At 60.6% G+C, this 25,121-nt stretch overlaps 2 protein-coding genes across 7 annotated transcripts in view; one reads left to right on the forward strand and one right to left on the reverse strand.

Annotated features, from left to right (window-relative positions):
• Nucleotides 1–44: 44 nt before the first annotated feature.
• Nucleotides 45–13,489, forward strand: CAPN12 (calpain 12). 3 transcript variants are annotated; one of them, XM_043438024.1, is made up of 21 exons: nucleotides 45–292; nucleotides 1,154–1,223; nucleotides 1,394–1,512; nucleotides 1,688–1,821; nucleotides 2,556–2,733; nucleotides 3,768–3,842; nucleotides 3,916–4,001; nucleotides 4,073–4,147; nucleotides 4,900–5,063; nucleotides 5,147–5,376; nucleotides 5,874–5,885; nucleotides 6,084–6,292; nucleotides 6,610–6,652; nucleotides 6,775–6,834; nucleotides 7,309–7,366; nucleotides 7,719–7,789; nucleotides 7,879–7,941; nucleotides 8,785–8,863; nucleotides 11,647–11,763; nucleotides 11,868–11,926; nucleotides 12,011–13,489. In XM_043438024.1, the coding sequence occupies exons 1-21, from the start codon at nucleotides 56–58 to the stop codon at nucleotides 12,035–12,037; spliced, it is 2,166 nt and encodes a 721-aa protein (XP_043293959.1). In that variant the 5' UTR covers nucleotides 45–55; the 3' UTR covers nucleotides 12,038–13,489. The 3 variants fall into 3 exon arrangements, 2 of the variants coding, with proteins under 2 accessions (XP_043293959.1, XP_043293961.1); XR_006263574.1 differs by lacking the exons at nucleotides 7,719–7,789; nucleotides 11,868–11,926; nucleotides 12,011–13,489; XM_043438026.1 differs by lacking the exons at nucleotides 7,719–7,789; nucleotides 7,879–7,941; nucleotides 8,785–8,863; ... (1 more) ...; nucleotides 11,868–11,926; nucleotides 12,011–13,489 and adding an exon at nucleotides 7,541–7,706.
• Nucleotides 12,441–25,121, reverse strand: part of ACTN4 (actinin alpha 4) — a 74,793-nt gene continuing 62,112 nt past the window's right edge. For 2 of the 4 annotated variants that reach the window (XM_043438021.1, XM_043438020.1), the window contains exons 12-21: nucleotides 21,318–21,468; nucleotides 18,827–18,935; nucleotides 18,559–18,699; nucleotides 18,283–18,465; nucleotides 18,057–18,191; nucleotides 16,888–17,067; nucleotides 15,942–16,088; nucleotides 15,038–15,118; nucleotides 13,877–14,035; nucleotides 12,441–13,772 (exon numbers count right to left, since the gene is read on the reverse strand). In XM_043438021.1, the coding sequence (XP_043293956.1) occupies nucleotides 13,614–13,772; nucleotides 13,877–14,035; nucleotides 15,038–15,118; nucleotides 15,942–16,088; nucleotides 16,888–17,067; nucleotides 18,057–18,191; nucleotides 18,283–18,465; nucleotides 18,559–18,699; nucleotides 18,827–18,935; nucleotides 21,318–21,468 (1,445 nt within the window). In that variant the 3' untranslated portion in view covers nucleotides 12,441–13,613. Of the gene's footprint in view, nucleotides 13,773–13,876; nucleotides 14,036–14,663; nucleotides 14,730–15,037; nucleotides 15,119–15,941; nucleotides 16,089–16,887; nucleotides 17,068–18,056; nucleotides 18,192–18,282; nucleotides 18,466–18,558; nucleotides 18,700–18,826; nucleotides 18,936–21,317; nucleotides 21,469–25,121 lie in introns of all 4 variants that reach the window. The other 2 variants (XM_043438023.1, XM_043438022.1) reach the window with 2 other exon arrangements.

Consider the following 25,121-nt stretch of genomic DNA (forward strand, 5'->3'; position numbering starts at 1 on the left):
TGTGACTCAGGAGGTTAAAGGGCCCGCCGCCAGCCCGTGAGCCCACAATGTCCGGATGGCGTGTGGCAGCAGGAGAGTCACCATCCAGTTGGTTAACGAGGAGACAGGGCCTGAAACCAAGGGCCCAAAGCTCTTTCGGGGCCAGAACTTCAAAGCAATCCGAGCAGCCTGCCTGGATGAGGGGATCCTGTTCCGAGATCCCTACTTCCCTGCTGGCCCTGATGCCCTTGGCTACGACCAGCTGGGACCCCACTCGGAGAAGGCCAAAGGGGTGGAATGGAAGAGGCCCCATGTAATGTGTGGATGGGGTTTGGGCTCCTGGTCTGAGGGAGGAGGAGGTTGGGAGCTAGGCCTCTGGTCTGAGGGAGGAGGTTGGGAGCTGGGCTCCTGGTATGAGGGAGGAGGTTGGGAGCTGGGCTCCTGATCCCTGAGGGAGGAGGGGGTTGGGAGCTGGGCTCCTGGTCTGAACAAGGAGGTTGTGAGCTCCTGGTCTGAGGAAGGAGGTGATGAGTCTGAGGGAGGAGGTTGTGGGCTGGGCTCCTGATCCCTGAGGGAGGAGGGGGTTGGGAGCTGGGCTCCTGGTCTGAGGAAGGAGGTTGGGAGCTGGGCCTCTGGTTTGAGGGAGGAGGTTGGGAGCTGGGCTCCTGGTCTGAGGAAGGAGGTTGGGAGCTGGGCCTCTGGTTTGAGGGAGGAGGTTGGGAGCTGGACTCCTGGTCTGAGGGAAGAGGTTGGGAGCTGGGCCTCTGGTCTGAGGGAGGAGGAGGTTGTAAGCTGGGCCCCTGGTCTGAGGAAGGAGGGGGTTGGGAACTGGGTTCCTGGTCTGAGGGAGGAGGGGGTTCGGAACTGGGTTCCTGATCTGAGGGAGGGGGTTGTGAGCTGGGCTCCTGGTCTGAGGGAATTGGTTGGGAGCTGGGCCTCTGGTCTGAGGAAGGAAGGGTCACTGTGGGAACTTCAGAGCACGGTCAGCCATCCTGGGTCAGGGGAGGCCCAGGGAAGCCAAACACCTGCCCCAGGCTTTACAAGCCTCTCACGGGGCTGGAGGCACTCATTACTCCAGAGCTGGGAGGGCAGGAGGGGGCGCAGGCATCTCACCTCCTGGCTTCTCCTTCCCTCCCCTTCCTGGCTGAGGCCTGTAATCCCTCATCACCCGCAGGAGTTTTGCACTGAGCCCCAGTTCATCTGTGAGGACATGAGTCGAACAGACGTGTGTCAGGGGAGACTGGGTGAGACCTCTGACCCCGTGTTGAGCCCCCAGATCCCACAAGTCGCAGTGGGACTCTGCAGCTGCCCCGCCTCGGCCTCCCCATCCCCATCCCACACCCCCACCTCCCTCTCAGCCTCTCCTCCTCGTGCCTTCTTTCCACCCTCCCTTAACCCCAGCCTTTCCTCCCAGGTAACTGCTGGTTTCTTGCGGCTGCTGCCTCCCTCACTCTGTACCCCCGACTCCTGTCCCGAGTGGTCCCCCCGGGACAGGGCTTCCAACATGGCTACGCAGGTGTCTTCCACTTCCAGGTAAAGCTCAGTTCCTCTGTTCATGCCTCATTTTCCCCCAGGGTGACGTGGATTTCATAGCTCACGCTGTCCCCCTGGGGCTGGAATTCCCGGACTGGTGCAGCAGGGTCCGGGGGGCGGGGGCTGGGGCCCAGCGGGGAAGCTGAGCCCCGGCCCTGCCCGTCCCCCCCACCAGCTCTGGCAGTTTGGCCGCTGGGTGGACGTTGTGGTGGACGACAGGCTGCCTGTGTGCGAGGGGAAGCTGATGTTCGTGCGCTCCGATCAGCGGAACGAGTTCTGGGCTCCACTCCTGGAAAAGGCCTATGCTAAGTAAGGATCCTGATGCCCCCAGCAGCAACCCCAAGTCCTAGCCAGCAGCCCTCAGGCCACAGGGGACCCCTGGAGCCCCCAACTTCTGGGATCCCCTAAGACACCTCACGAAAGATCTCAAACCAAGGACCCTCATGTTACACCATCACCTAATGACTTCCAAATCATGAACACTTCCCTCCATCCATATTTCACACAAAATATTCCTAGATACCCACTAAACACTCATAATTCCGAAGGAGCCTGAAATATCATGTCAGGCCCCGGTGTCACCCTGGAGAACCTGTAATCTCAGTCTCTCCTGATCCATCGAGAAATCCAAGATACCTCCAATATATCAGGTGTAATCCCTGGGACCCTCAGGTCTTTGCTTTTCCCTATTCTGCAGCTCTGAAATCCCTGACAAGGCCCACAGGGATCATTCCCAAAGCAGACATCTCCCACAGATGCAAAATATCAGACACAGCCCCCAGGAAGTCCAGAATTCTGACAGAACTCTCCTATGAGCCCCAAATCACACAGTCCTGGTGGCCCCAGGAGCCACCGGTCTGACTTTCCAGGGCTTCTAGGATATGCCTTTTTCAAGAGCCTGCCAATTTTGGGGACAGCCCCTGGGACCTCAGACTAGAACCTCACAGCCTGAGCCAGAAGCCCCACCCCACCCCGCACATCCCAGGGATTGCCCAAGATACTCAATCATGCCTCAGATGCCTGACCCTAGACTGCTCCCACAGGCTCCATGGCTCCTATGAGGTGATGCGAGGCGGCCACATGAATGAGGCTTTTGTGGACTTCACAGGGGGCGTAGGTGAGGTGCTTTACCTGAAGAAGGACACTCCAAACCCTCCGGGCCTCTTCTCCATCCTGCGCCATGCCCTGGCCAAGGAGTCCCTCGTGGGGGCCACTGCCCTGGTGAGAGAGTCAGACCCCCATGAAGACACCCCCCAACCAGGATCTGAGCACAGTAATGACTAGAAGGAGGCAGTGTCCCATGTCCTCCTCCTCTCTGCTTTCACTGTTGGCTTATTCTCTCTCACAAATCTAACACGAGCCAGTCCAAAGGACATCTATTTGCTCTCAGAACAAGTTAAGCTTCAGGCACAGCTGGATCTAGGTGCTTAGTGGATGTCGTGAATATGTCTTTCTTTTTTTTTTTTAATTCCTGCTTCTGGGTTAGATTCACTTGCAAACTTTTCTCTCACGGGCACAAAAGTGACCCCCACAGTGGTAGGTTCCTCCTACCACTCAGGTGGTATGTGCTCAGTTGCCCAGTCATATCTGAATCTTGGCGACACCTACGGACTGTAGCCTGCCAGGCTCTGAGCCTCCAGGCAAGAATACTGGATCAGGTTACCAATTCCTACTCCAGGGGATGACTAAGGGGTCTAACCCGAGTCTCTGGGGTCTCCTGCATTGGCAGACAGATTCTTTACTACTGCGCCAACTAGGAAGCCCATACTCAGGTGGGAGGAGGGTGAAAACACGTGTCTCTTTCTGAGAAGTTCCATGAAAGTTCCGTGCTCACTTTTCATGGGCTCAGTTTGGGTCACATGTCCATCTGTGACCTAATCACACACTCAAACACTGAGTCAGTCTAACTCATTCATTCATTCATTTACTTAATCCTCTACTCAGTAATTGATTGTCTTGTGCATTTCTCTGCCTCTTTTCCTCTCTGTTCTGTATCTTTCTTTCTTTTTGTTCTGTATCTTTCTTTGTTGCCATTTCTCTGTCTCTCTCATCTGTTTTGGTCTCTTATCTCTATCTGCCTCTCTCTCCCATCTCTTGCCTTCCCTCCCCAACTCCCAGACCCTCTTGGAGCCCGGTGCCATTCAGTTAGGTGCTCTGGATGACTCCCGCCTTGGTGACAGGAGGTGGCAGTGCAGAGAGGAGAAGCCACCCTCCTGTCCCCCACTGTGGCTCACTGTCCCCTGTCCTCTGCCCAGAGTGATCGGGGTGAGTACCGGACAGAAGACGGGCTGGTGAAGGGACATGCATATTCAGTCACGGGCACACACAAGGTGAGGAATCCCCAGGGTGGGCTGGCAAGGGGTGTCCGGGCACCAAACTCCCCACTGACCATGCCTCCCTTAGGTGTCACTGGGCTTCACCAAGGTGCGGCTGCTGCGGCTGCGGAACCCATGGGGCCGAGTGGAGTGGAATGGGGCCTGGAGCGACAGGTGGGATGGATCTGGGGTGGGTGGGTGGTTCGGCTCCCCCCCGCCCCCCCCTTACACCTCAGTCTCTCCAGCTGCCCACGCTGGGATGCGCTCCCTACAGAGTGGCGAGATGCCTTGCTAGTGAAAAAGGAGGATGGCGAGTTCTGGTGAGTGGGGCAGGGTCCCACGTCTGCCTGGGCGAGGGGTGCCAGGCTACTGGGATCAGGGAGGGGGCAAGTCCCGCTTGAAGGAACATGGGAGAAGTTCATGGGGATAAGTCCTAAGTGGCAGAGAAACTGACCATATCTGTGGTAATTTGGGAAGCTGGGTTCTATTTTGGGGAGCTGAAGAATTAGCAGTAATATTAGGGGAATTGGGAAGCATAGTAATCTTCAACAGGTTGAAGAGGGATGGGTGATATTTAGCACAGTTGAGGGAGAGTTGGTGACATTGGGGGCATTTCTTGAAATTTGGCAAAGCTGAGGGGCTGAAGGATACTTGCTAGTAATAGAGAGTCTGAGGGTCTCAGTATCTGGGGAGAAATCTAGGGGAGCTGGTGACACTTGTGATAAACCCACCCACCAATGCAGGAGACCTGGTTCAATCCCTGGGTTGGGAAGATCCCCTGGTGGAGGGCATGGCAACCCACTCCTGTATTCTTGCTGGAGAATCCCATGAACAAAGGAGCCTGGCGGGCTGCAGTCCACAGGATCGCAAAGAGTCAGACACCACTGAAGTGACTTACCACAGCATGCACCAGGGGGGCTGGCGGGGTCTAACTTGGGGACTGATGTGTAACTGGCAACATTTAAGGAGCTCAGGGGGCTTTGTGATTGAGGGGGTCACGGGACAATTTGGGAGACTAGGGCCCTGGGGATGTGAGGGCCCGGGCAGGGTCTGACCACCAGCCACCATCCAGGATGGAGCTGCTAGACTTCTTCCGCCACTTCGACACCGTCCAGATCTGCTCGCTGAGCCCTGAGGTGCTGGGCCCCAGCCCGGCTGGAGGCGGCTGGCACATCCACACTTTCCAAGGCCGTTGGGTGCGCGGCTTCAACTCTGGTGGGAGCCAGCCTGGTGCCGGTGAGGCCTGAAGGGGGCCCCAAAGGCAAGCGGGGGTGGGGCTGTGGCAGGCTGGGTAACCCTGTCTCTTTGTCCTTACCTAGAAACCTTCTGGACTAACCCCCAGTTCCGGCTGACGCTGCTGGAGCCTGATGAAGAGGATGAGGAAGAGGATGGGTCCTTGTGGTGCTGGGGGGCAGCAGGGGCACAGGGCCCCGCACGGGGTGCTCGCACCCCCAAATGCACTGTTCTCCTGTCACTCATCCAGCGCAACCAGCGGCGCCTGAGGGCCCGGGGCCTCAAATACCTGACCGTGGGATTCCATGTGTTCCAGGTGGGACCCCGAGCTGAGCAGAGGCAGTGGGGGGGCAAGGGGAAGACACAGAGGCATGGAGGTACAGAAGGCCAAGGTGGGATCTGAGGGGCGGAGAGGGGCTGAGGAGGCCGAGGGGGTAGTGGATGGGGGCCAAGGATCAGGGTCAGGAGACAGCTGAGGACACCAGAGATTCAAGGAGAGACTGAAGGGCTAGGGAGGGTGCAGAAAGAGACGGGGGGTCAGAGGGCAGAGGGATGAGGGGTCAGAAAGGAGTCAGAGAAAGGGCTGAAGGCAAGGCTGAGGATTTGGGAGTGGACCCGGGAGCAGAGAAGGCACTTGAGGGCACAGATGGGAGATGTGGCCAGGAGGGGCTAGGTCAGGGACTGAGGGGCAGGGCCTTTAGGAGGGGTGGGGTGGGAAGAAAAGAGAGGCAGGGATGTGGAGGGAGCAGGGAAGGGCTCTGCCTGGCGGCTGCCTCCCAGACCCCTGACTCCCGTGGCTCTTCCTTCTTGCAGATCCCAGAGGAGGTGGGTGTCAGAAAAGACCCCAGATTCCATCCATCCCTGAACCAGCCCCAGCGGCTCCTACAACCTGGGGGCCTGAGGCGCGCTTGGGGAGATCGGTGACCAGTGGGTTTGTCCAGGGTGGTGTGGAAGGTGCGGTGGGTCGGAGGTCGGATGGGGTGAACTTGGACGGTGGTGGTCACGCCGCCCTATCCCTCCCAGCTACTGGGCCTGTGGGACTCACCGCGGAGTCGCGCGCACTTGTCGGGCCTGCTGCGCGCCGACCGCTCGCCATTCTGCGCCCGCCGCGACGTGAGCCGCCGCTGCCGCCTGCGCCCGGGCCACTACCTGGTGGTGCCCAGCGCCGCCCGTGCGGGCGATGAGGCCGACTTCACGCTGCGCGTGTTCTCTGAGCGTCGCCACACTGCCATGTGAGCTGGACACCCAGCCCCGCCCCCGGGATCCCAGCCCCGCCCCTGGGCCCCCCAGCTCCGCCCCCAGGATCCCAGCCCCGCCCCCGGGACCCCGTCCCCGGGCCCTCCCCACCCCACCCAGCCCCGCCCCCGAGATCCCAGCCCCGCCCCCGGGACCCCAGCCCCGCCCCCGGGGTCCCCAGCCCCTCCTGCGTCAGCTCCGGCCCCCATCCCACCTAAACCCCACCTGAGTCTCAACTGAGACCCCGAGTGCTCCATAGCCTCAGACGCGGGGTGAGCAGCCCCCTTCCCCATCTCCCGTCTGTAATTTGCAGGGAGGTAGATGATGTGATCAGCGCCGACCTGCATGCCCTTATGGTGAGGCGCGGCTCTGGGAAGGGGCGCTATGGTGTGTGTATGTGGGCTGGACGAGACGGGGGAAGGTGGGGGGGGGGGCCTGGAACTTCTCGGTCAGAACTAAACTACCCCCAACCCCACAGGTCCCCTACATTCCCCTGGAGCTGGAGTTGCAGCAGCTTTTTCAGGAGCTGGCAGGAGAGGTGAGGAGGTGTGGCAGGGCTAAATGGGTTCCCTCCTCTCCCCTCTCTTGTCATAAACATCTCATTTTTCTTTAGTTTCCCAGTCTCTCTGTGCTTAAATATCATGAACTTCTTTTGCCAAAACACTCACAGCTCTTCCCTGCCACAGGGCCTTTGCTCAGTCTGTACCCTCCTGCTGGACTGCTTTCTCTCCCTTCACAACCCCTGCCAGGCCAAGGCCTTTTCTTTCCCCAAACATGTCAGCCACTTGGCCTCTGCGAGTTCCAGCAGCCCAGGGCTTCCCTACTGCAACCCTGACCTCTCTGTGGACACGTCTCCCTCCCTCCATGGACCAGGAGCTCTGACAGGCCCGGGGCTCTCTCAGGCTCTGCCATGTCCCAGCACCTCCCAGCATGCTGTCTGGGCCCCCCTCCCCGGGCTGTTTGTTGAATGACTGCCTGAGTGCATCCTCACAACCAGCTCTGTCCTCGCCAGGAGGAAGAACTTGGCGCCCCTCAGCTCCAGGTCTTGTTAAGCATCGCCCTGGAGCCTGGTGAGTTGGGGACCAAGAGTGAACCCCCAGAAGCCCCATGTGTGTCTATCCACGATGCTGCTGGGAGAAAGCCGCGGGAACCCTGGCCTCAGCCTGCCAGCATCTCCCCTGTGGCCGAAACTGTGGATCCTGTGATGGGACCCGTGGCCACTCATAAGCCTCCGTTCCTCTAAGGGAGAAGCAGGGAGTGTCGCTGCCCTAAGCACTGACCCAGACCGCCTTGCCTGGGTTCAAATCTCAGCTCTGCTAGTTTCCATCAGTCGCAGGACTTTCGGGGATAACAATAATCCTGAGTACTTACTGTGATGGCCAGGATGCAGGAAGTGCTGCTATCTTTTTGTTTTCCCTGTAGCCAGGGCCCATGCCCAGACCCCCAGAGAAATCGGGCTCAGGACCTGTGAGCAGCTGCTGCAGTGTTTTGGGGTATACGATGGGGGCAGTGCCCGGGGAGGGGGAATGGCCTCGGCTCCCCTTCTGGAGACATTGACCTTAACCAGATGCTCCCTCCCCAGCATGGGGGAAGCCTGGACTTGTACCACTTCCAGCAGCTCTGGGGCCACCTCCTGGAGTGGCAGGTAAGGTGGGGCACTGGGCGGGGCACCTCCTCCTGGAGGGACAGGAACCTTTACTAATAGGCCTAGGTGCCCTGTGGGCGAGCGGGATCCCGGGGGAGAAGGGGAACTGGTCAGCACTACACCAACCTTGAGGCATCTGGCTGGAATGTCCCTGCCCCCCCACCTCTCTGCTGTCCCTTTGCGTGTGTGTGCTAAGTCGCTTCAGTTGTGTCTGAGCCTTTGCGACCCTGTGGACAATAGCCTGCCAGGCTCCTCTGTCCATGGGATTCTCCAGGCAAGAATACTGGAGTGGGTTGCCATGCCCTCCTCCAGAGGATCTTCCAGATGCAGGGATCGAACCCGCCTCTCTTATGTCTCCTGCATTGGCAGGCGGGTTCTTTACCCCTAGCGCCACTTTGTCCCTTTAGGGGGCACTAAAATAGCTCAAGGATCAAGAGCAAACTCTGATCCTGGGTTGGAACCCCAGCTCCCAGCTCAGCCCCTTGCTGTCTGTGTGACCTGAGGGGGCCTTTGCTGGTCTGTGGCTGGGAGGCCATCATTCCCTCTGCTCTGGACCTCCGTGAGGAGGAAACAGTCCCAGGCCTGTCCACACTACAAGTGACAAGCCACTGTTCACTGAGCCCTTTGTGGGTAGAATCTCACCTTGTCCCCACAACCCCCCTATTACCACTGGTACTATTATTCCCACTTACGGAGTGGGCAACAGAGGCCCAAAGTGGTTCAGCTGCTGGCATGGAAAAGCCAGGAAGAAAGGGAGGTGGGTGGGAACCCAGGCCCCCTTTCAGCCTTCTTGAGGATGTTCCGGGACGTGGGGGCGGGACTGACCCAGACCTCCCTGCCCAGGCCACATTCGATAAGTTCGACGAGGACGCCTCTGGAACCATGAATTCCTATGAGCTGAGGCTGGCGCTGAATGCAGCGGGTATGGACAGAGGTCCTGGGGGCTCCTGGGGATGGATCTGCTCCCCCACCTCCCCCACACCCCTCCCCTGCACCCACAAAGCCCACACCTTAGTTTGTGCAGGAACTGGGTGACCCTAAAAGAGGCTCAAGGCGGAGACTCCTCTGTGTGGGGGGAGGAGGGCACTGTGGGAGTGGGCCCTCCCTGGAGGGGAAGGGGGTTGCCTAGGGAACTGGTGTCTGAGAGGCCCTGGCCCACAAGGCCTCAGAGTAGGATGTCCTGGACTCCTTGGGTGGCCCTGGGCTCTTGAGTCCACCTCCTGGAGCCTCTGTTTTCCTCTCTGTAAAATGGCTCATACAGAGGGTGGCCAGAAGGAGCCTGTGGAATGGCGCCCACAGGGCTTTTTGCTGGGAACTTAGCTTCCATTCGTGCAGACCAGGTCACCTAAACGAAGGCTCCCATTGGAGCCTTCCTGAGTTCTTGCAGGAGACATAGAACGAGGGTGATTTGCCCCCCACCCCACCTTGCATGGAAGGAGTGAGAGGTGGGATCAGACACGAACTGCCAGACCCCACACCCCTCCCCCAGGGCTCATCGGCCATAGCAAAAGGAAGGATGCAACAAGGAGGGATGGGAGGCTGGGGGGATGTGACCCAGAGTCTGAGAAGCAGAAGGGGGAGGTCAAAGGTCCAGGGAAATACAAGAAAAGAAAGGAACTCAAGAGCTGACTCATTAGAAAAGACCCTGATGCTGGAAAAGATTGAGGGCAAGAGGAGAAGGGGACGACAGAGGATAAGATGGCATCACCGACTCGATGGACATGAGTTTGAGCAAGCTCCAGAAGATGGTGAAGGAGAGGAAAGCCTGGCGTGCTGCAGTCCATGGGGTCGCAAAGAGTCAAACACGATTGAGTGACTGATCAACAAGAAGACAGTGGGAGAGATGGAGTCTGAGAAGATGGGGAGATGTGAGCCTGAGAAAGAGTCCCAGGGAGATAGAAGGGGAAGATGGAAGGTTGTGCTGTTCTCTCAGTATCCCTGGGTAGGGGGTTGGTGTCAGTCTAGGCAGAGAAAAGTGCTCTCGCAGGGATGACATTCTGGTGGTGCGGATACACCAACAAGCAGCGTGTCTGCTGGTGAGGAGTTCTGTGGTGGGAAAAGGAAGCAGGCCAGGGTGCTGGGACAAGCAGCAAGCGGGGTGCGGGTTGAGACAGGGTGGGCAGGGAAGGCCTCACTGAAGTGATGGTTGAACAGAGATCTGAAGGACGGGGAGTGAGCCTCGGGGACACTGGGGAAGAGCCGTCCAGACAGAGGGAAAGGCAGTGGAAAGGCGCTACGGAGGCCAGTGTGAAGGGAGAGGAGTGAACGACGGGGCTCAGTGATGGAGAGGAGGACTGAGGAGGGGATTGGGGGGATGGTATGGCTGGATCCCAGTGGGGAGGGAGAGGTGGTCACAGAGATTGGTGGGGCAAGACAGGAGAGCCTTGGGAGGACAGCTCTTTAGTGCTTACCAGCGGGAGGAGGGAGAGCTAAGTCCAGGATCAGGGTGTGTGTGAGGCTGGAGCTGGCAGGCAAGCGGAAGGCGGCGTGTAGTGGAGGGAATGCCAGGGAGCGGCCAGCGGGAAGCCATGGCCGGAAGACCCTGGCAGCTCTGCGCTGGGGGGCCTGGCAGAACCTGCTCTGACCTTATCCTGTCCACTGCTCCAGGAACACCCCCGCACCCCGCCCTGCTCCCGGCCCTGTGCTGGCTGATGCTGGGGATTCTGTGGTGATCAGGCGCCTTTCCCGGACCTCTCCCCTGCTTAGTCCCAGAGCCACTAATGACTGACAGCCTGGGAAGGAGGATGCTCAGGGCAGGGATGTGGAGGTGCAGGGAGCTGTGGGAGCCCAGAGGGGGAGCTTGATGCTGCTTGTGGGGGTGGGGCTGAGTATCTGAGAGGACTTCCTGGAGGAGGTGTGTACCAGAGTAGGACATGGTGTTCTGGGAGGAGGGAACATCAAGTGAAGAAGGCAGCAAGACAAAGCCCTAGGTCAAGTAAGGGTGGGTGGGTGAGGGGAGCAGGTGATGAGGCATAGCCTGTGTGGGCCACCAGGTGCCTAGGGACAGTGTGGGCCCTGGGGAGGGGTAACCAGGAGGTCATGGTCACTAGGGCCCAGTAACCTGGGTAAGGGGGTTCACAAGTACCAGCTTTTAAAGGCCTCTCTTGAAAGTCCTTGTCAAAGAAGCTTAAACAATATATATATATATATTTTTTTTTTGCTTTATTTTTGGCCACTCCTCATGGCATGTGGGATCCTAGTTCCCTGACCAGGGACCAGAGATTGAACCCATGCCCTGTGCAGTGGGGGAGCAGGAGCCTTAACCACTGGCCCACCAGGGAAGAACCCCAGAGATGATTTCTAAACTCTAGAAATGGCGCCTGATGTGGAGTGTCAAGATATTGACTCCATACTGGACTGGCAAAAATGCTTTGCTGCATGGAGGTATTCTCCAGTGTCTATTAGCAGAAATTCTCAGAGTCTGAAGGGGTAGCAACACTGACATAGTTAACAACGTGCCGGCGGATACTGTCCTAAGCTCTCGGCATCTAACACCTTCACATGCTCACGGGGTCAGGGCTGACCTAGTTCCCATTTGACAGATAAGGAAGTGAAGGGAGTTGCCCTGGGGCCTCACAGCTGGGACGAGGCAGAGCCCGGACTGGAGAGGTGGGGACAGACCTGCATTTCCTGGGTAGTCAGAGGGGGTGGTGCGACCCGGAGGCGGGCAGAGGGCGGCCGGGCCTCAGAGGTGGCCTCCCCCAGGCTTCCACCTCAACAACCAGCTGACCCAGGCCCTCACGAGCCGCTACCGTGACAGCCGCCTGCGTGTGGACTTTGAGCGCTTCGTGTCCTGCATGGCCCAGCTTATCTGCATCTTCCGTGAGTGCCCTCCCCGGCGCCGGCGGGGCAGAGGGAGGTGGTCTCCGGGGCCGCGGGACCAGGGAGGTGGGCCCGCACCTCACCTCACCCCTCTCTTTGCACAGGCCACTGCAGCCAGCACCTGGATGGGGGTGAGGGGGTCGTCTGCCTGACCCACAGACAGGTGAGCCTGGAATGCAGGGCGTGGGTGGCGGGAGGGGGCATGCCGGGAGCCCCCAGCCTCACCCCTCCTCTCTCCTCTGGCCAGTGGATGCAGGTGGCCACCTTCTCCTAGATCTTGGCCCAGGAGCCCTGCCTCTCCCCCTCGCAGCCCAGGCCATGGGGAGGGGGCAGCTGCTCTGACAGTGGGCCATGGTTCCCAGCGCGGCCTTGGGAGCCGGCCTGCCAGGAGCGGATTTCAGACGACACCGGGCAAGTCCCCGCACCTCTCTGCTTTGTCCTCGGGCAGGGTCACACGCCTGTCCTGTGCGGGCTGCAGGAGTTTGCCCACGTCACACGCTGAGAACAGTGGCTGGCCCAGAGTGGGTCCCCACTGGCACCCCTGTGCTCACACACTCACGGGAACGGGGACTGGGGCGTGCCCAAGCCCCCACTTCACTCTGGGAAGGGGTGCTCCATCATCACTCTCAGAAGAAGTGCAGAACAGGGATAGAAAAACAGAGGACGCTGTAGGAATCCTTAAAAATATTACATGTTTTATTATCCTGTCCCCAGAAGGGAGGTTTATCCAGAAACCGAGAAAAAACAAAATCAAGAATAAACTCAAAAAAATAAGGGTGGGGGGGTGGGTAGGGAAGGGAGAGCAAAACCATCCACTAACAGGCAGCTAGGCCAGCAGCCCACCCTCCACCTCAGGAGGGTCCCCAGAGACCCATGCCCGACGGCAGACATCAGAGAGAAATCGGTGAGGGGCTGGGGGAGGGGAGCCAATCAGCTATGTCTTCATTATTGAGAGCAAGAGGCGGCGAAAATATGTTGCTAGGTGAATATATATTTATATAATAAATCCGTAAGTTAATAAAGTAAATAGTAATTCTCTGAAAGGTTGATTTTTTTTGTTTTTTTTTTTGTGTGAATTTTTGTGTGTGTGTGTGTGGGGGGTGGGGGAGTTTTGGGGAAGGGGGCTGGTCCTTAGAAAATTTGAAGAGATACACAGGTCCAGACAAAGCAAAGTGGGGGGTTGGCTGGGGGTGAGGGCTGGAGGCTGGTCTGCCTGGCCCCTCTCCTATCGCAGAAGAGAGGGGGACTGAAGCCCCTCATGTTCTGGTGACGCCAAGTTGGAGGGGAGGCGAGACGGAGCAGGCAGGTCCTCTTTCCTGCCGGGCGGCCTGGGCACCCTCTGCAGGGCCCATCGCAGGCTCGGCGGTTCCTGGACAAGGCACGTCGGGCTTTGGCCTGGATGTGGGAGGCCTTGAAGGGACCTCGGGGGAGGAGGGGTGGGGGTGGGGTGGGGGTGCCGTTTCTAGGGCTTGGAGGGGGCCTGTTTTGCTGAGGATCCACTGTTCCCTCCACAGTTAAAAAAAAAAAAAAAAAAAACCCAAAACGAAACAACACATCATATATATTTACCAGACCAGAAGCGCTGACCCCGTAAGCCTCCCGGCCCCCATCCAGGGGGAGGGAGAGCCGTGCGGCCGGCCAACCAGAGAGAGAGGAGAGAGCCTGCCCCAGCCCCTCCCTGCCCACCCGCCCCCCAGCAAGACCGACAGAGAGTGCTTTGCATAGATACAGAGTCAGAGGAGCGGGCCGGGGGCCCTCGCGGTGCGGAGGTGGGGTGGAAGGGCTCCCCCAGCCCCTCCGGGAGGCTGTGAGGAGTGGGGCGTTTGGTCAGGGGTTCTCCGAGCGGGGCCTCACAGGTCGCTCTCTCCGTACAGGGCTGTGGAGAAGGACTTGTAGTCGAGGGCGCCGGGCACGGCATCGGGGCCCTGGTAGGGCGCCATGCGGGCGATGCAGTACTCCGCCTGGTCGGGTGGCAGCTCTCTCCGCAGCTCCTCGGCTGTGATGAAGTTCTGGGGGGCGGCAGGGTGGGAATCTGGGTCACCCCCCACCCGCCCCCGGCACGTACACTGGCCCACCGGGCCCTGGGTGCCTGCCTGCTGGGTGTCTGGCTCACCTTGTCCCCGGCCAGGACCTTGAAGGAGGCGATGACCTGGTCGGCCGTGTCTGTGTCGGTGGTCTCCCTCGACATGAAGTCGATGAAGGCTTGGAAGGTCACGAGGCCGCTGTGGTTGGGGTCCACCACGCTCATGATGCGGTTGAACTCGGCATCGCCCTGCGAGGGGGGTGGGCGGGGGACAGGTGGCCTTTGAGCAGTGCAGGGCAGCCTGGGCCTAGCCCAGTGGCTGGAACGTGGGGCCGGGAGAACAGGGCCCAGCCCTGGCACACAGGACCGGCGGCGTCGGTAGGCCTCCGAGGGTCCCGGCTCCCCTGGGGCCCACTGCCCCATGCACCCTCCGCTCCATCCCTCCCACGATCCCCACTGGGAAGTGAGGAGTTGGGGTGAGGATCAAACAGGTCTACTGCTCCTCAGCCCTGGCCCACAAGTTAGCTCTGGAGGGCGAGGAAGAAAGAGAGAAAGAGAGAGAAAGAGAAGCGGGGAGTGTGGGAGGCCTGGCCTCCTCTCTCCGGAGACTTCCAGGGCAGGAGGTGGGAGGCTCGGGGTGGGGGGTGGGGGTGTCGTCGGAGGGACCCCACCCAGCAGAGGCAGCGGAGGAGGAGGAGAAGGGGTGGGGGAGGAGGAGGAGTGGGAGGAGGAGGAGCAGGCGGGGGGAGGCCAGGCTGCGCTGCTCTGGTGGAGGAGGGTCCCCGAGGACGCGGAGACTCTGGAGGCGGTGAGGGGGTCGGGGGGGTGGAGAAGGGAGGGGAAAGGCCGAGCAGCAGGGGAGGCAGAGGCGGCATACCAGGCTGTATCCTGTGGAGATAAGCAGAGCCCTGAAGTCATCGGAGTCCATGCTGCCTGTCTGCTTCTGCTCCAGGACCCAGGGACAGCAGAGGAGGCCGGGCCCAGAGTAGGCAAGAGGGGCCGCCCCATGTGCACAGCGGGGAGACAGGACAGAGGCGGGGAGCGGGGCGGACAGAGGCGGCCCCGAGAGACCAGGTAAGGGGGCCGGTGTCCAGAGAGACACAGGGCAGGGAAGAGGCGGCAAGAGAGCCGGTGAGATGGTACACAATGGCAAGGGGTGGGATGGCCGAGGGAAGGGAGACAGAGAGAAGGAGAGAGAGAGAGAGAAGAGCAGTTAATGCCACGGTCCGCTGGGGCCCCGGGGGCGCGTACCTGCCGGTCGTTCTCCACGTCGTAGCCCAGGCTGATGAGGCAGGCCTTGAACTCCTCCGGCCCCAGCGCCCCGCCGTGGTCCTGCCGGCGGCATCCGGAGGCAGGTGTGCACGAGGGGAGGGTGGTGTGGAGACCAGGCCGGCAGAGGCGGGGCCGGGGCCGGGGTCACATGCAGAGGGCGGGGGAGGGGACACACGGGGGAAGGGAAACACAGAGTTAGAGGTGACGTGGACGAGGTGATGGCCGGGGTGGGGGCCTGGAGGGTGCTCAGAGGCCTCACCCCGCCTCCTCTGGGCCAGGGTGGGGCAGGGACTGAGAGGTGCAGGAGTCAAGTCCCAGGACTCCCAGGAGGGAACGAGGGAGCTCTCCTGGCCCCCAGGATCTGGGGTGGGAGACAGGGGACAGCCCCTCTCCTGTGTGGGATGCAGGGCCCCGCTAACCCCTGGAGCACATCCTTCCCACGGAAGGCAGGCAGACACCTCAGACCCAGCAGGGATGGCCTGGGGCAAACTGGCGTGCGGGGCCCCTCTAACGGGGCTACCAGACTATGTCTGACTTTTAAGAACAGTGAGTGTGTGTGTGTGTGTGTGTCTTGGATTCCCGGGGGTGCTGACACTTGTCCGTGTGTGTGTCTGTCTGTCTGTCTGTCTCGGATCTCCAGGGGTGCTGACACTTGTCCGTTCAGGGTTGCCCTGGCAGGTGGGTGAGGAGGCACAGCCCCAGGGACAGAGCCAGGGATTCCCCTTTCTCCTCCTGAGGGAAGCTGGGTCCCCGCCAGCCCGTGAGTGGCCTCTGATACTCAGGGACCGTGATGTGAACAGACAGACAGATGTGAAGACGGAGGGGGCAGGGTGGGAGGTGACAGCGGGGAGGGAGGGAAGACGGGGCCAAGGGAGCCGCTCACCTTGTCGAAGTGGTTGAAGGACGCCCGGAACTCCTGCATCTGCTCCTGGCTGATGCCCTTGGCGTCGCGGGTGAGGATCTGGTTCTCGACCTCGTTGATGGTGCGGGCGATGGTGGTGAGCAGCTGCTCCCAGCCCACCCGGATGTGCTGGGGAGGAACCAGGGCGTGAGTGCGGGCTGGGCCAGCGGGCAGGGGTACTGGGACAACGGTAGCTGCAGCTCAGGGGGGTCAGACTTGGGTTCTCGAGTGGGGGCCATATGTGGCCTGGAGTCAGGCTCACCCTAACTCTTTCAGTGCCAGCCCAGCCGCACACACTCCCGTGTGCTCACGTGCACACAGGGACACAGGCCCATGCCTGCCTCTGCCCGCCCACCAGGGCCCTGGCTCACGCCACACTGGTGTAAGACCCAGTCAGTCACGAGGCAGCAGAGGACAGGGGCCTGACACCCATGCCAGGATCCTCATGGGAACTCTGCAGAGATGTTCCAGGCAACGCTCATCTAGCTTTCTGGGGAAACTCCTTTCCCTTCCTTTTACTTGGTGGCACCCTCGGATTTGCATGGTCTCAGGGCTTATCACCGGGGACCATTTCAAGCTGCCAGTATGACAGCAACCAGCCCTGATGCTGGAACTTCCGCACACGCTGGCTGGACCCACGCCCTCAAGCGAGGACCAAAGAATCAAATGGCTGAGGCCATACTAGGAGGCAGGTGCTGCCTGCCCTCCCGGCTCTCCCGGGAGCTTGTCCTGAGACGTGTGTTACCATGGTGATGGGAGAGTACTGGTAAGGAAATTAACTTTTCAAAAAGTATGAACATGGGATCCAGTCTCTGCGGTCAGAGTGAAAGAGGGGAGAAAGGAAGTGGGAGCCGGCTTTTCTGCAGGGCAAAAACCACTTGGAAGAAGGCAGCAGCCTGGCTCGGGCTGGCAGGGCGAGCGGGCGCACCTCCATGGTGTAGTTGGTGTGCTTGTTGTCGAAGATGAGGGCCTCCTGGATGAGCTGGTGCTGCTGCTCCAGCAGGTCCAGGTTGGGCTTGTAGTCCACGATGCTGCGCTCATACTGCTTCAGGTGGCTCAGCTGGTCCTCCAGTGTCCCGTTCATCTCGATGGAGATGCGCCCAATCTCCTGCACAGAGGAGGGTGGCGCTGGGCTGGGGCTGGCAGACCCTCGGGCCACCACCAGCCGCTGGGAGGAGGCCTGTCGCTGGCCACCGCACTGCGGGTTGGTCGGTGGGGCGGGGGGGGACGGGGAGGCTGCTTCCAGCCTGGGGGTCCTCTCCCAGAGGACCAGGTGCAGCTGGTGATGCTCAATGACTGTCCCCCCACCAGCCCCGCCCTCCAGCACAGCAGCAGTGATCAGAGTTTCTGCCCCAGCGCTTCACAGGTCCACCCTCACCACTCCCTCCCTGTGAGGCCCCGTTCTGCAGAGGTGGAGACTGAGGTCGGAAGAGGACAGCTTATCACAGTACGAGGCAGAGCCGGGATGGGAACCCAGGCCTGGCCCACTTCAGAACCCGGGCTCCTGAGTGCCCCCATGCCTCTGGGCTGCCTACCCCAACCTCTCGGACTAGGTGTGAGTCTCAGTGAGGCCGCTCGGCCAGCAGGAGCCCGAAGGGCAGAGGGGCATGCTTCCAAGCCTCCTGGGGCTGGATCACCAGGGCGGAATGCGTATGCTCGTGAGGGTCTGAGCTCAGACCACCTTGGTCACCATGACACCGCGGTGCTCACGAGGGGGCTGGCGCAGGGCAGTGCCCAACTATTTGCTGAGGAAATGAAGTAACAGTCCCGCCCCTCTCAGGAATGACAGCGCTGAGGAGCAGAGGTTACGTGCGCCTGATTCCGGAGCAGCCGCTGAGGGCAGAGCCGACTCGAGGCCGCCTCTCCTTGACCCCTAGCACCTCTGCCCACTGGATGGCACCACCATTTCCACTGATATAACCTTCCTGACCCTCCTGATCCCACGAGGCCCCCAAGTCCACTGGCCCCACGGAGCACTGCAGACCTCCTGCCAGGGGCGGGCAGCCTCCCATTCAGCGGGGGCTCTTGCTCAATTTTGCTGAGAGTGTCCTGGGGTGCGGGGGCGGCAGTGGCTGGGCTGGGGCAACTGGCCCTCACCTCCATCTTCGTCTGGATCCAGGGCCCCACGATGTTGGCCTGGCTGGCGAACTGGCGGCGGAGGTGCTCGTTGGACTGCTGTTTGCTCTGCTCCTCCAGGAGGGCGTGGTCTCGCTTGGGCACCAGCTGCTGCACCTGGGGAGGGCACATGGGCAGGGGCAGTCAGGGGGGCGGCCCTTCGCCTGGCGGTCCTTCCCTGGCCTGCTGGTGGGTGGGGGCCGCCTACCTTCTCCCACTTGGAGTTGATGATCTGGGGGGTGACGGTGGTGTAGGGGTTGCTGCCCGAGAGCTTGATGTGGTTGCTCTCGGCAATCCGCTGGGCCTCCTTGTGAATGGCCAGGATGGCCTCGCGCTCCCTGTCAGCATCCGGCAGCGTTGACTTGAACTGGTCGTGAGCTGAGATCAGACCCTGGGAGACGTGAAGAGAAGGGGTGAGGGGGCAGCCCGACACCAGGAGGCCCCATGAACCCTGAGAAGGGCGGGTGGGTGGGCAGGGGCAGACCTCGATTTCCTCGATGGTGTGGACGATGAACATGTCCTGGAGGTCCTCCATGGCGCTCTCCATCCAGTTGTTGAAGGGGGCCGCCCGCTTGGCGTACTCCAGGTGCAGCTGGTCGATGGTCTCCAGCTGCTTCTCTGTTTTCTGGTGCGTGTCGGGGGGAGGAACAGGGACAGAGGCGGGAGGTCAGTGGGCCAGCAGGGGGAGTGCACAGTGGGCCGGGGTCTGGGAAGCTCTGAGGGCACCCACCCACGCCACCGCCACCGCTCACCTCCAGGGCTTCCCTGCGACTGTGGGTCAGAGAGCCAAGGGCATCCCACTGGTCGCAGATCTTCTGGCAGCGTGTGTTGACGTTGTGGGAGTCGTAGTAATCCAGCTCGCTGTGGACCGGGCAGAGGGCGGTGAGACCCGGTGCGGGCGGTCAGGGAGTGCCAGACCCGCCCGCCCACACGCGTCCCAGGCCCTGGTGCAGGGGGACACCAACACTTCAGAACATCAGTCGTCCACCACCTCTCTGGTCTGAGGCAGGAGGAATTGGTGGCGGGGTGCGCGGGTGGGGAGAGGACAACAGAGCTTCCTGTCAAGAGCAGCTGACGCAGGGCTCCCAGACTGTGACCCTCAACCACGGCTGCATCTGGATTGCTTTTTGCTTTTTTGGCTGAACCATGTGGCTTGCGGGATCTGAATTCCCCAACCAGTGGTCAAACCCAAGCCCCCTGCAGTGGAAGCAAAGAGTCCTGACCAGTGGACTCCCAGGGAAGTCCCCTGGATTGCTCTTTCCATTTAAAGAAAGTCTAGCAGAGCATGCTGGTTAGAGGACAAGGCTCTGGAGACAAGTTCCCTAGGCGTGAATTCCAGCTCCTGAATTTGAACGTCTGTGACCCTGGGCAAGTGAATTCCCTCTGGATCCCTCAGTTTTCTCATCTGTGAGATGGGGGTGGGGTTAGTGAGGAAACCAAGTTACTTAACACACGTGAAGTGTTTGCTGAGAGCAGTCCTTGGCGCCCAGTGGGTAAAAGTAGGAAGTTATTAAAGGATATGTTTTTATGGGTATTAGGGAAAAAAGTGTGTGACTAGCCTGCAATCTCATGCTAAGCAACTGACAATATATTCAAGAAAAAAAAAACAAGTTGATCAGGGAACAGGTATTATTGTTGCCTTGACTGAGGTTGGGAACACTGGGCTGATACCATAGCTCTTGCCACGCCCCCCAACTCCTGAGCATCAGCCCCACGCCTCCCGCTGCCTGGGGTCACACTTGGGCACTCCCAGCAGCAGGCTCCCAGGGAGTCGGCGCACAGGTCTAGGGTGACCAGACGGTCAGGCAGGATACAGGGGCCAGGGGAGCAGGCAAGGGCTGGAGGAGCAGCAAGGCGGCACTCCATGCAGGGGCCGGGCCGGCCTGGGCCCCACTCCCGTCTCACTCACTCCCTGGCTGTGTGACCCCGGCAGGGCCCGTGGCTTCTGTGTGCCTCAGTCCCAGCTCTGTAAGCGAGGGTCGATGGGGGACTGAACGAGCTGGCACCTGGAGGGCACTGAGTGCTCTGAGCTTTTGTCATTATTATTAACCGCTACGCAGCCGGGCTGCCTACCCAGGCTCATCCCAGGCGGCCCTTGGCCTCTGACTCATCTTCGGGGGAACGGACGCCACCCCAAACAACCCTCCCCTCTTCCTCCAGGGCGACTGTCCAGAGAGTTGCCTGGGGGACCGTCAGCTCCCTGGCTCAGGGCGATGGGTTTCACACAGCCATTCCCAGGGCCTGAGCTGACTGCAAGTCTGTTGCCCACCAGCATCCAAGGGCTCGCCTGTCCCATCCCCAAAACCCCTGCGGGTGGTGGGCGTCTGTGTCCACGACCTCATTCTTGGTCTGGACGTGCCAGGTACAGGGGGCTTGATCCTAGAGGAGCTGCAGGACCCCCAACAGTGCCCAGTGAGGGCGCGTGTCCCCAGGACCATGCCCGTGGTACTTTTGCCCCTGGGCGAGCACATGGGGAGCCGCAGAGCAGCTGGGCAGTGTGGAGGGAGTAAGTCAGGAACATAGCCCTCCCCAGCGTGGAGCTCCTGCAGGCCTCGCCGCTGGGCCCCCGCCTTGGAGGAACAGGCAGAACTTCGCGGATGACTGTGACAGGGTGGGAGGGGTCTGTCGAAAGGCTGACTGCAGCCAAGGATCCTATTTTTGAGCAGATGGCTATTTTGGGAGCCCTGCCGCCCCTCCAGGGCCTGTGGATTTTCCATGAAGTAATGGCCGGGCCTCCTGCTCCCTGGGCCTTGCCTGCTGCTGGCCGCTCGGCTGGGGGAATAAGGCTCCCTTTCACTGTGCTGGAGACTCAGTGTACTAATTGTGTGCACGAGTTTATCTGACTGGGGTGGGGCGGGGAGGGCAGAGAACCGGCTGCCTGGAAGCTCTTACAATAAGTGTATTCTGAGCGGCAAAGGCAAGGGGCCGGGCCGAACAATGGGCTCTCTGTGCGGCCAGAGTCCCTCGGGAGCCATGGGTGGGGGCCGTGGGGGCTAGGTCGCCCACCACCTCAGGGGGTCAGAGACGTCCCTTCTGCTGGGGAACGTAGATCCCACTATGGGTCTCATCTGGGGTTAAGACAGGTGGACAAAAGGCATCACCCCATAAGGCTCCTTCCTAGCACGGGAAAGGAGGGGGTGAGGGTCGAAAGGGCAAGGGAAACCCGTCCACCACTGCCCCACCACCGCTCCGGGCCAGGAGCTGGCAGGGATGCGGGTGATGGGGGACCGCAAGCCCACGTACTTGAGCTCCTGGGCGATGGCGGCAATCTGTTCCACGCGGTCCTGGTGGGCGGCCAGGTCACTCTCGAAGGCTTCGTGCTTGCGGATGAGGGCCTTGATGTCCGACAGGGTGGCCGTCTCATAGTCCCGGTGCTTCAGCATGGCCTCCTTCCCTGAGGTGGGGCGGAGGGTAGGGGTGCTTGGTCAACGGTGTCGCGGGCATCCAACCAGAGGGAGGGGAGCAGGGTACAGACCCGATGCCCTGCCTCGGCGAGGATGCTGCCCCCATGAAGGCCGGAAACCCTGGGAACCTTTTCCCTTGCTCCTTTGCAGGAATCTCTAAGCCCAGCTATAATACCTGCTGGATGGGGCTGGGAGACACTGTGGGGTTGGTGGGCGTGACTCAGATATCCCAACTCAGGCTCTGTGCTCTAGACTTAGTGTCTTTTATTGGTGCACACTAAGTCATTCGGAGAAGGCAATGGCACCCCACTCCAGTACTCTTGCCTGGAAAAATCCCATGGGCAGAGGAGCCTGGTGGGCTGCAGTCCATGGGGTGGCAAAGAGTCGAACACAACTGAGCAATTTCACTTTCACTTTTCACTTTCATGCATTGGAGAAGGAAAAGGCAGCCCACTCCAGTGTTCTTGCCTGGAGAATCCCAGGGACGGTGGAACCTGGTGGGCTGCTGTCTATGGGGTCACACAGAGTGGGACACGACTGAAGCGACTTAGCAGCAACAGCAGCAGCAAGTTGCTCAGTCATGTCTGATTTTTTATGACCCTATAGACTATAGAACACCAGGCTCCTCTGTCCATGGGGTTCTCTAGGCAAGAATACTAGAGTGGGTGGCCATTTCCTCCTTCAGGGGATCTTTCTAACCCAAAGATCAAACCCACATCTCAACGTCTCCTGCATTGGCAGGTGGGTTCTTTACCACTAGCGCCACCTGGGAAGCCCTTTATTGGTAGACGGTAAGAATCTGGATTGGGCTACCAAGGCTGGAAAGGTTGACACCCACCTGCGGAGGGCCTAACTGGGCCTCAGCATGCGGGGTGGGGGTGGGGGACGGCGCAGAGGGGAGGGGAAGTCTGACTTGGGGCTCTTCCAGGAGCCTGACCCCATGCCTGCTCCCTGGCCCTTGGGCGCCAGGCCCTGTTGGGGCGGGAGTCCCACCACACATCCGCTCCACGCTACCCTAAGGGCAGTGCAGTGAGGCAGGGCCCATGTCAGGCCCTTTGAAGGGAGGGAGGAACACTGTTATTAGGCCCGGGGCCTGGCTAATTATACACCCCGGGACAGAAGCTCAGGCGGGGAGCCCTGCACTCTCAGTACCGCAGAGAACTGAGGGGAAGATGCTGGGACCCCTAGCCTCTAAAGCGACCTCGGGCTACCCCCAGAGTACGCACTCAGAGACCAAACCCTCCTCAGCGGGCACCAGAAAATCCCAACAGCTGCCTGCCGTGAGCAGCCAAGCAAGCAGTCTCTCCTGGTCTGCTCCTTCTGTAAAATGGGGCCAATGCCAGCCCTCGGCTAAAGCCCCAGTGAGGTGATCTCGAAAAGGGTGGGCACCAGCCAGGCCCACCCCACCGCAGCTGTCCCAGGGATGGAGCCCCGAACCAGCGGGCAGGGGGTGGCGCGGCCTGGGAGCCTGACTCCACGGGGCCCTGCTGCCCCGGCCCCAGGGCAGCCAGCCCAACCACAAAGGCAAGCTTGCAATTCCCTTCTCCAGATCGCTTTCTCCCAAGGGTGGGAACCAGAAATAGCAGGTTACCACTTCTCTGCCTCAGCAGAGCTGCCACAAGGGAGCTGCCAGGGGGAAGACGTGGGAGGAGGGGGCCACGGCCAGGGCTGCCTGGGATCCGGGCCAAAGGGCAGCCAGGCCGAGTGAGGGAGGGAGGGAGGGGAGGGGGCTCATTTTTGCTTTCTCCCCAGACAATCTGAGACCCTGTGAGGAGCCTCCACATGCAGGCTCACACACTCCTGCAGACTGCAGGGGATGGTGAGGGGGTTACAGGGTGACGGCAGCTCAGTCTGCCCTCTGCCTGCGTTGTACTCGCAGGTAAGGAGCCTGCTCCACCCGATCCCAGGAGTACAGCGGGGTCTAGGGGCCGGCCTGCCCTGTGGTGCATAATTGGTGGTTCAGAGGACAGAGGCTTCAAGTCTTGGGAACGAGAATGGACAGGCCTGCCCAGTGGCTCCGGGCCGACGCGAGGGGGAGGGCTGGATGCCAGAGTGCCTGAGGGGAGGCGGGGCCAGGGCATGTGGAGGCTGAAGCCTGGACACCCACTTCTAAACACCTTCAGGTGAAGGCCGGCCGGGTCCCCAGGGAAGCAGCTCCGAGGTCCCGTCACCCCCCTCCCCTCGGCCTCAGGAGACCCTCTTCCCAGGGCTCTTGGAGCCCCAGGAGAGAGACTGAAGGGTTGACGAGAGGCCCCCAGGAGGCAAATCCACAGGGATGATCCTCAGAGACCAAGGAAGGAAGATGCAGAGAGACGATGACACGGATGATGGCAGGAGATGGTTCAGTCCAAGCGGGGGACACGGGTGCTCTAAAACCCACTTAAATGACAAGAGACCTCTGACAAGAGAAATGGCAAAACTGATTGGTCTCTGAGCTCCCTGGGCAGGAACCCTTCCCTACCTGGGAAACCGCTGAGCACAGCGAAGAGGCTCAAGAGGTGTTTGCTGAATGAATGAATGAAGAACCAACAAATGACCTACATGCCAACTCCCCCTCCTCAGGTCGGAGGGGCAGAACCCATGGGTGTGGCTTCCGTGAGGCAGAGGGAGGCACCTGCCTCCCAGCATGGACTTCGTGGTCCTCGCCTGGCCTTCTGACTGCCCCTGCTCCGCATCCCTCCCCTGGCACAGGAGGGCCAGGGTCCTCAGGAGCTCCTGTGAGGAGGGCATCTGCTGGGCAGCAGCCAGGGACACGGGTGACACGGGCCGCAGTCAACACAGCCTGCACAGCCTCGTGTCCACATGCCGGCAGAGGTGGACAGGCTCCATGTGGGCGCCTCTGGGTGGGTCTTAGCAATTGGCCAGGGTTGGGGCTGCCTGCCAAAGGGCTTCCCAGGTGGTGCTAGTATTAAAGAACCTGCCAGTCAATGCAGGAGATGCAGAAGACTCGGGTTCGATGCCTGGGTCGGGAAGATCCCCTGGAGGAGAGCATGACGACCCACTCCAGTATTCCTGCTTAGAGAATTCCATGGACAGAGGAGCCTGATGGCCTATAGTCCATGGGGTTGCAAAGAGTTGGAACAACTGAAGCAGCTGAGCATGCAAGCACGCACACCAAATAGCTGGGTGGGTGGGGGCTGGAGGAGGCCCCAGGGGCTCAGTGAGGATCTCGTGGGGGACCAGGAGGGTGGGAGGGATGAAGAACCACCGAGCAATGCAAGGAAGCATGAAACCAGTTCGGCAGTGGTGGCAGGAGGGCAAGGCAGAGTGGGAAGGAGGCAGCCAGAGTGGGAGGGTAGGAGCCCCGTGGAAGGCCCTCTGCATTCCCAGGCACTGGCCGTTTCCTGAAGGCTCTCAGGCCCTTGGGATCTGGGATCTCAGCCTGGTGTGGGTCCCAGCTGAGGGCCAGGATGTGATGGACTCCCACAGCCCAAGCCAAGAGAACAGGCAGCTGTGGAGCTGCCGAGAAACCGGAGTTGTGGCGGCCCTTCTGGGAGAAGGCATCCCGTGGGGGGCAAGCCCCCGGGGGGAGTGGGTGGCCCTTGGGCGCCAGGCCCTGCTGAGGCGGGAGTCCTACCGCACATCTGGGTAGAGATGTGTGGATGGGGCAGAGATGACAAAGAGCTCCCATGGGGGGGCCACA

Source organism: Cervus canadensis, chromosome 18 (assembly GCF_019320065.1).
Source record: "Cervus canadensis isolate Bull #8, Minnesota chromosome 18, ASM1932006v1, whole genome shotgun sequence".
In the NCBI taxonomy this organism is placed as follows: domain Eukaryota; kingdom Metazoa; phylum Chordata; class Mammalia; order Artiodactyla; family Cervidae; genus Cervus; species Cervus canadensis.

Bases quoted from the DNA above. Each gene is read 5' to 3' on its own strand.
- CAPN12 (XM_043438024.1), top strand. From the start codon at position 56: ATGGCGTGTGGCAGCAGGAGAGTCACCATCCAGTTGGTTAACGAGGAG. The intron at 3,843-3,915 runs GTGAGGAATCCC...TGCCTCCCTTAG, and splicing joins CAGTCACGGGCACACACAAG to GTGTCACTGGGCTTCACCAA. The intron at 6,293-6,609 runs GTGAGCTGGACA...TGTAATTTGCAG, and splicing joins GAGCGTCGCCACACTGCCAT to GGAGGTAGATGATGTGATCA.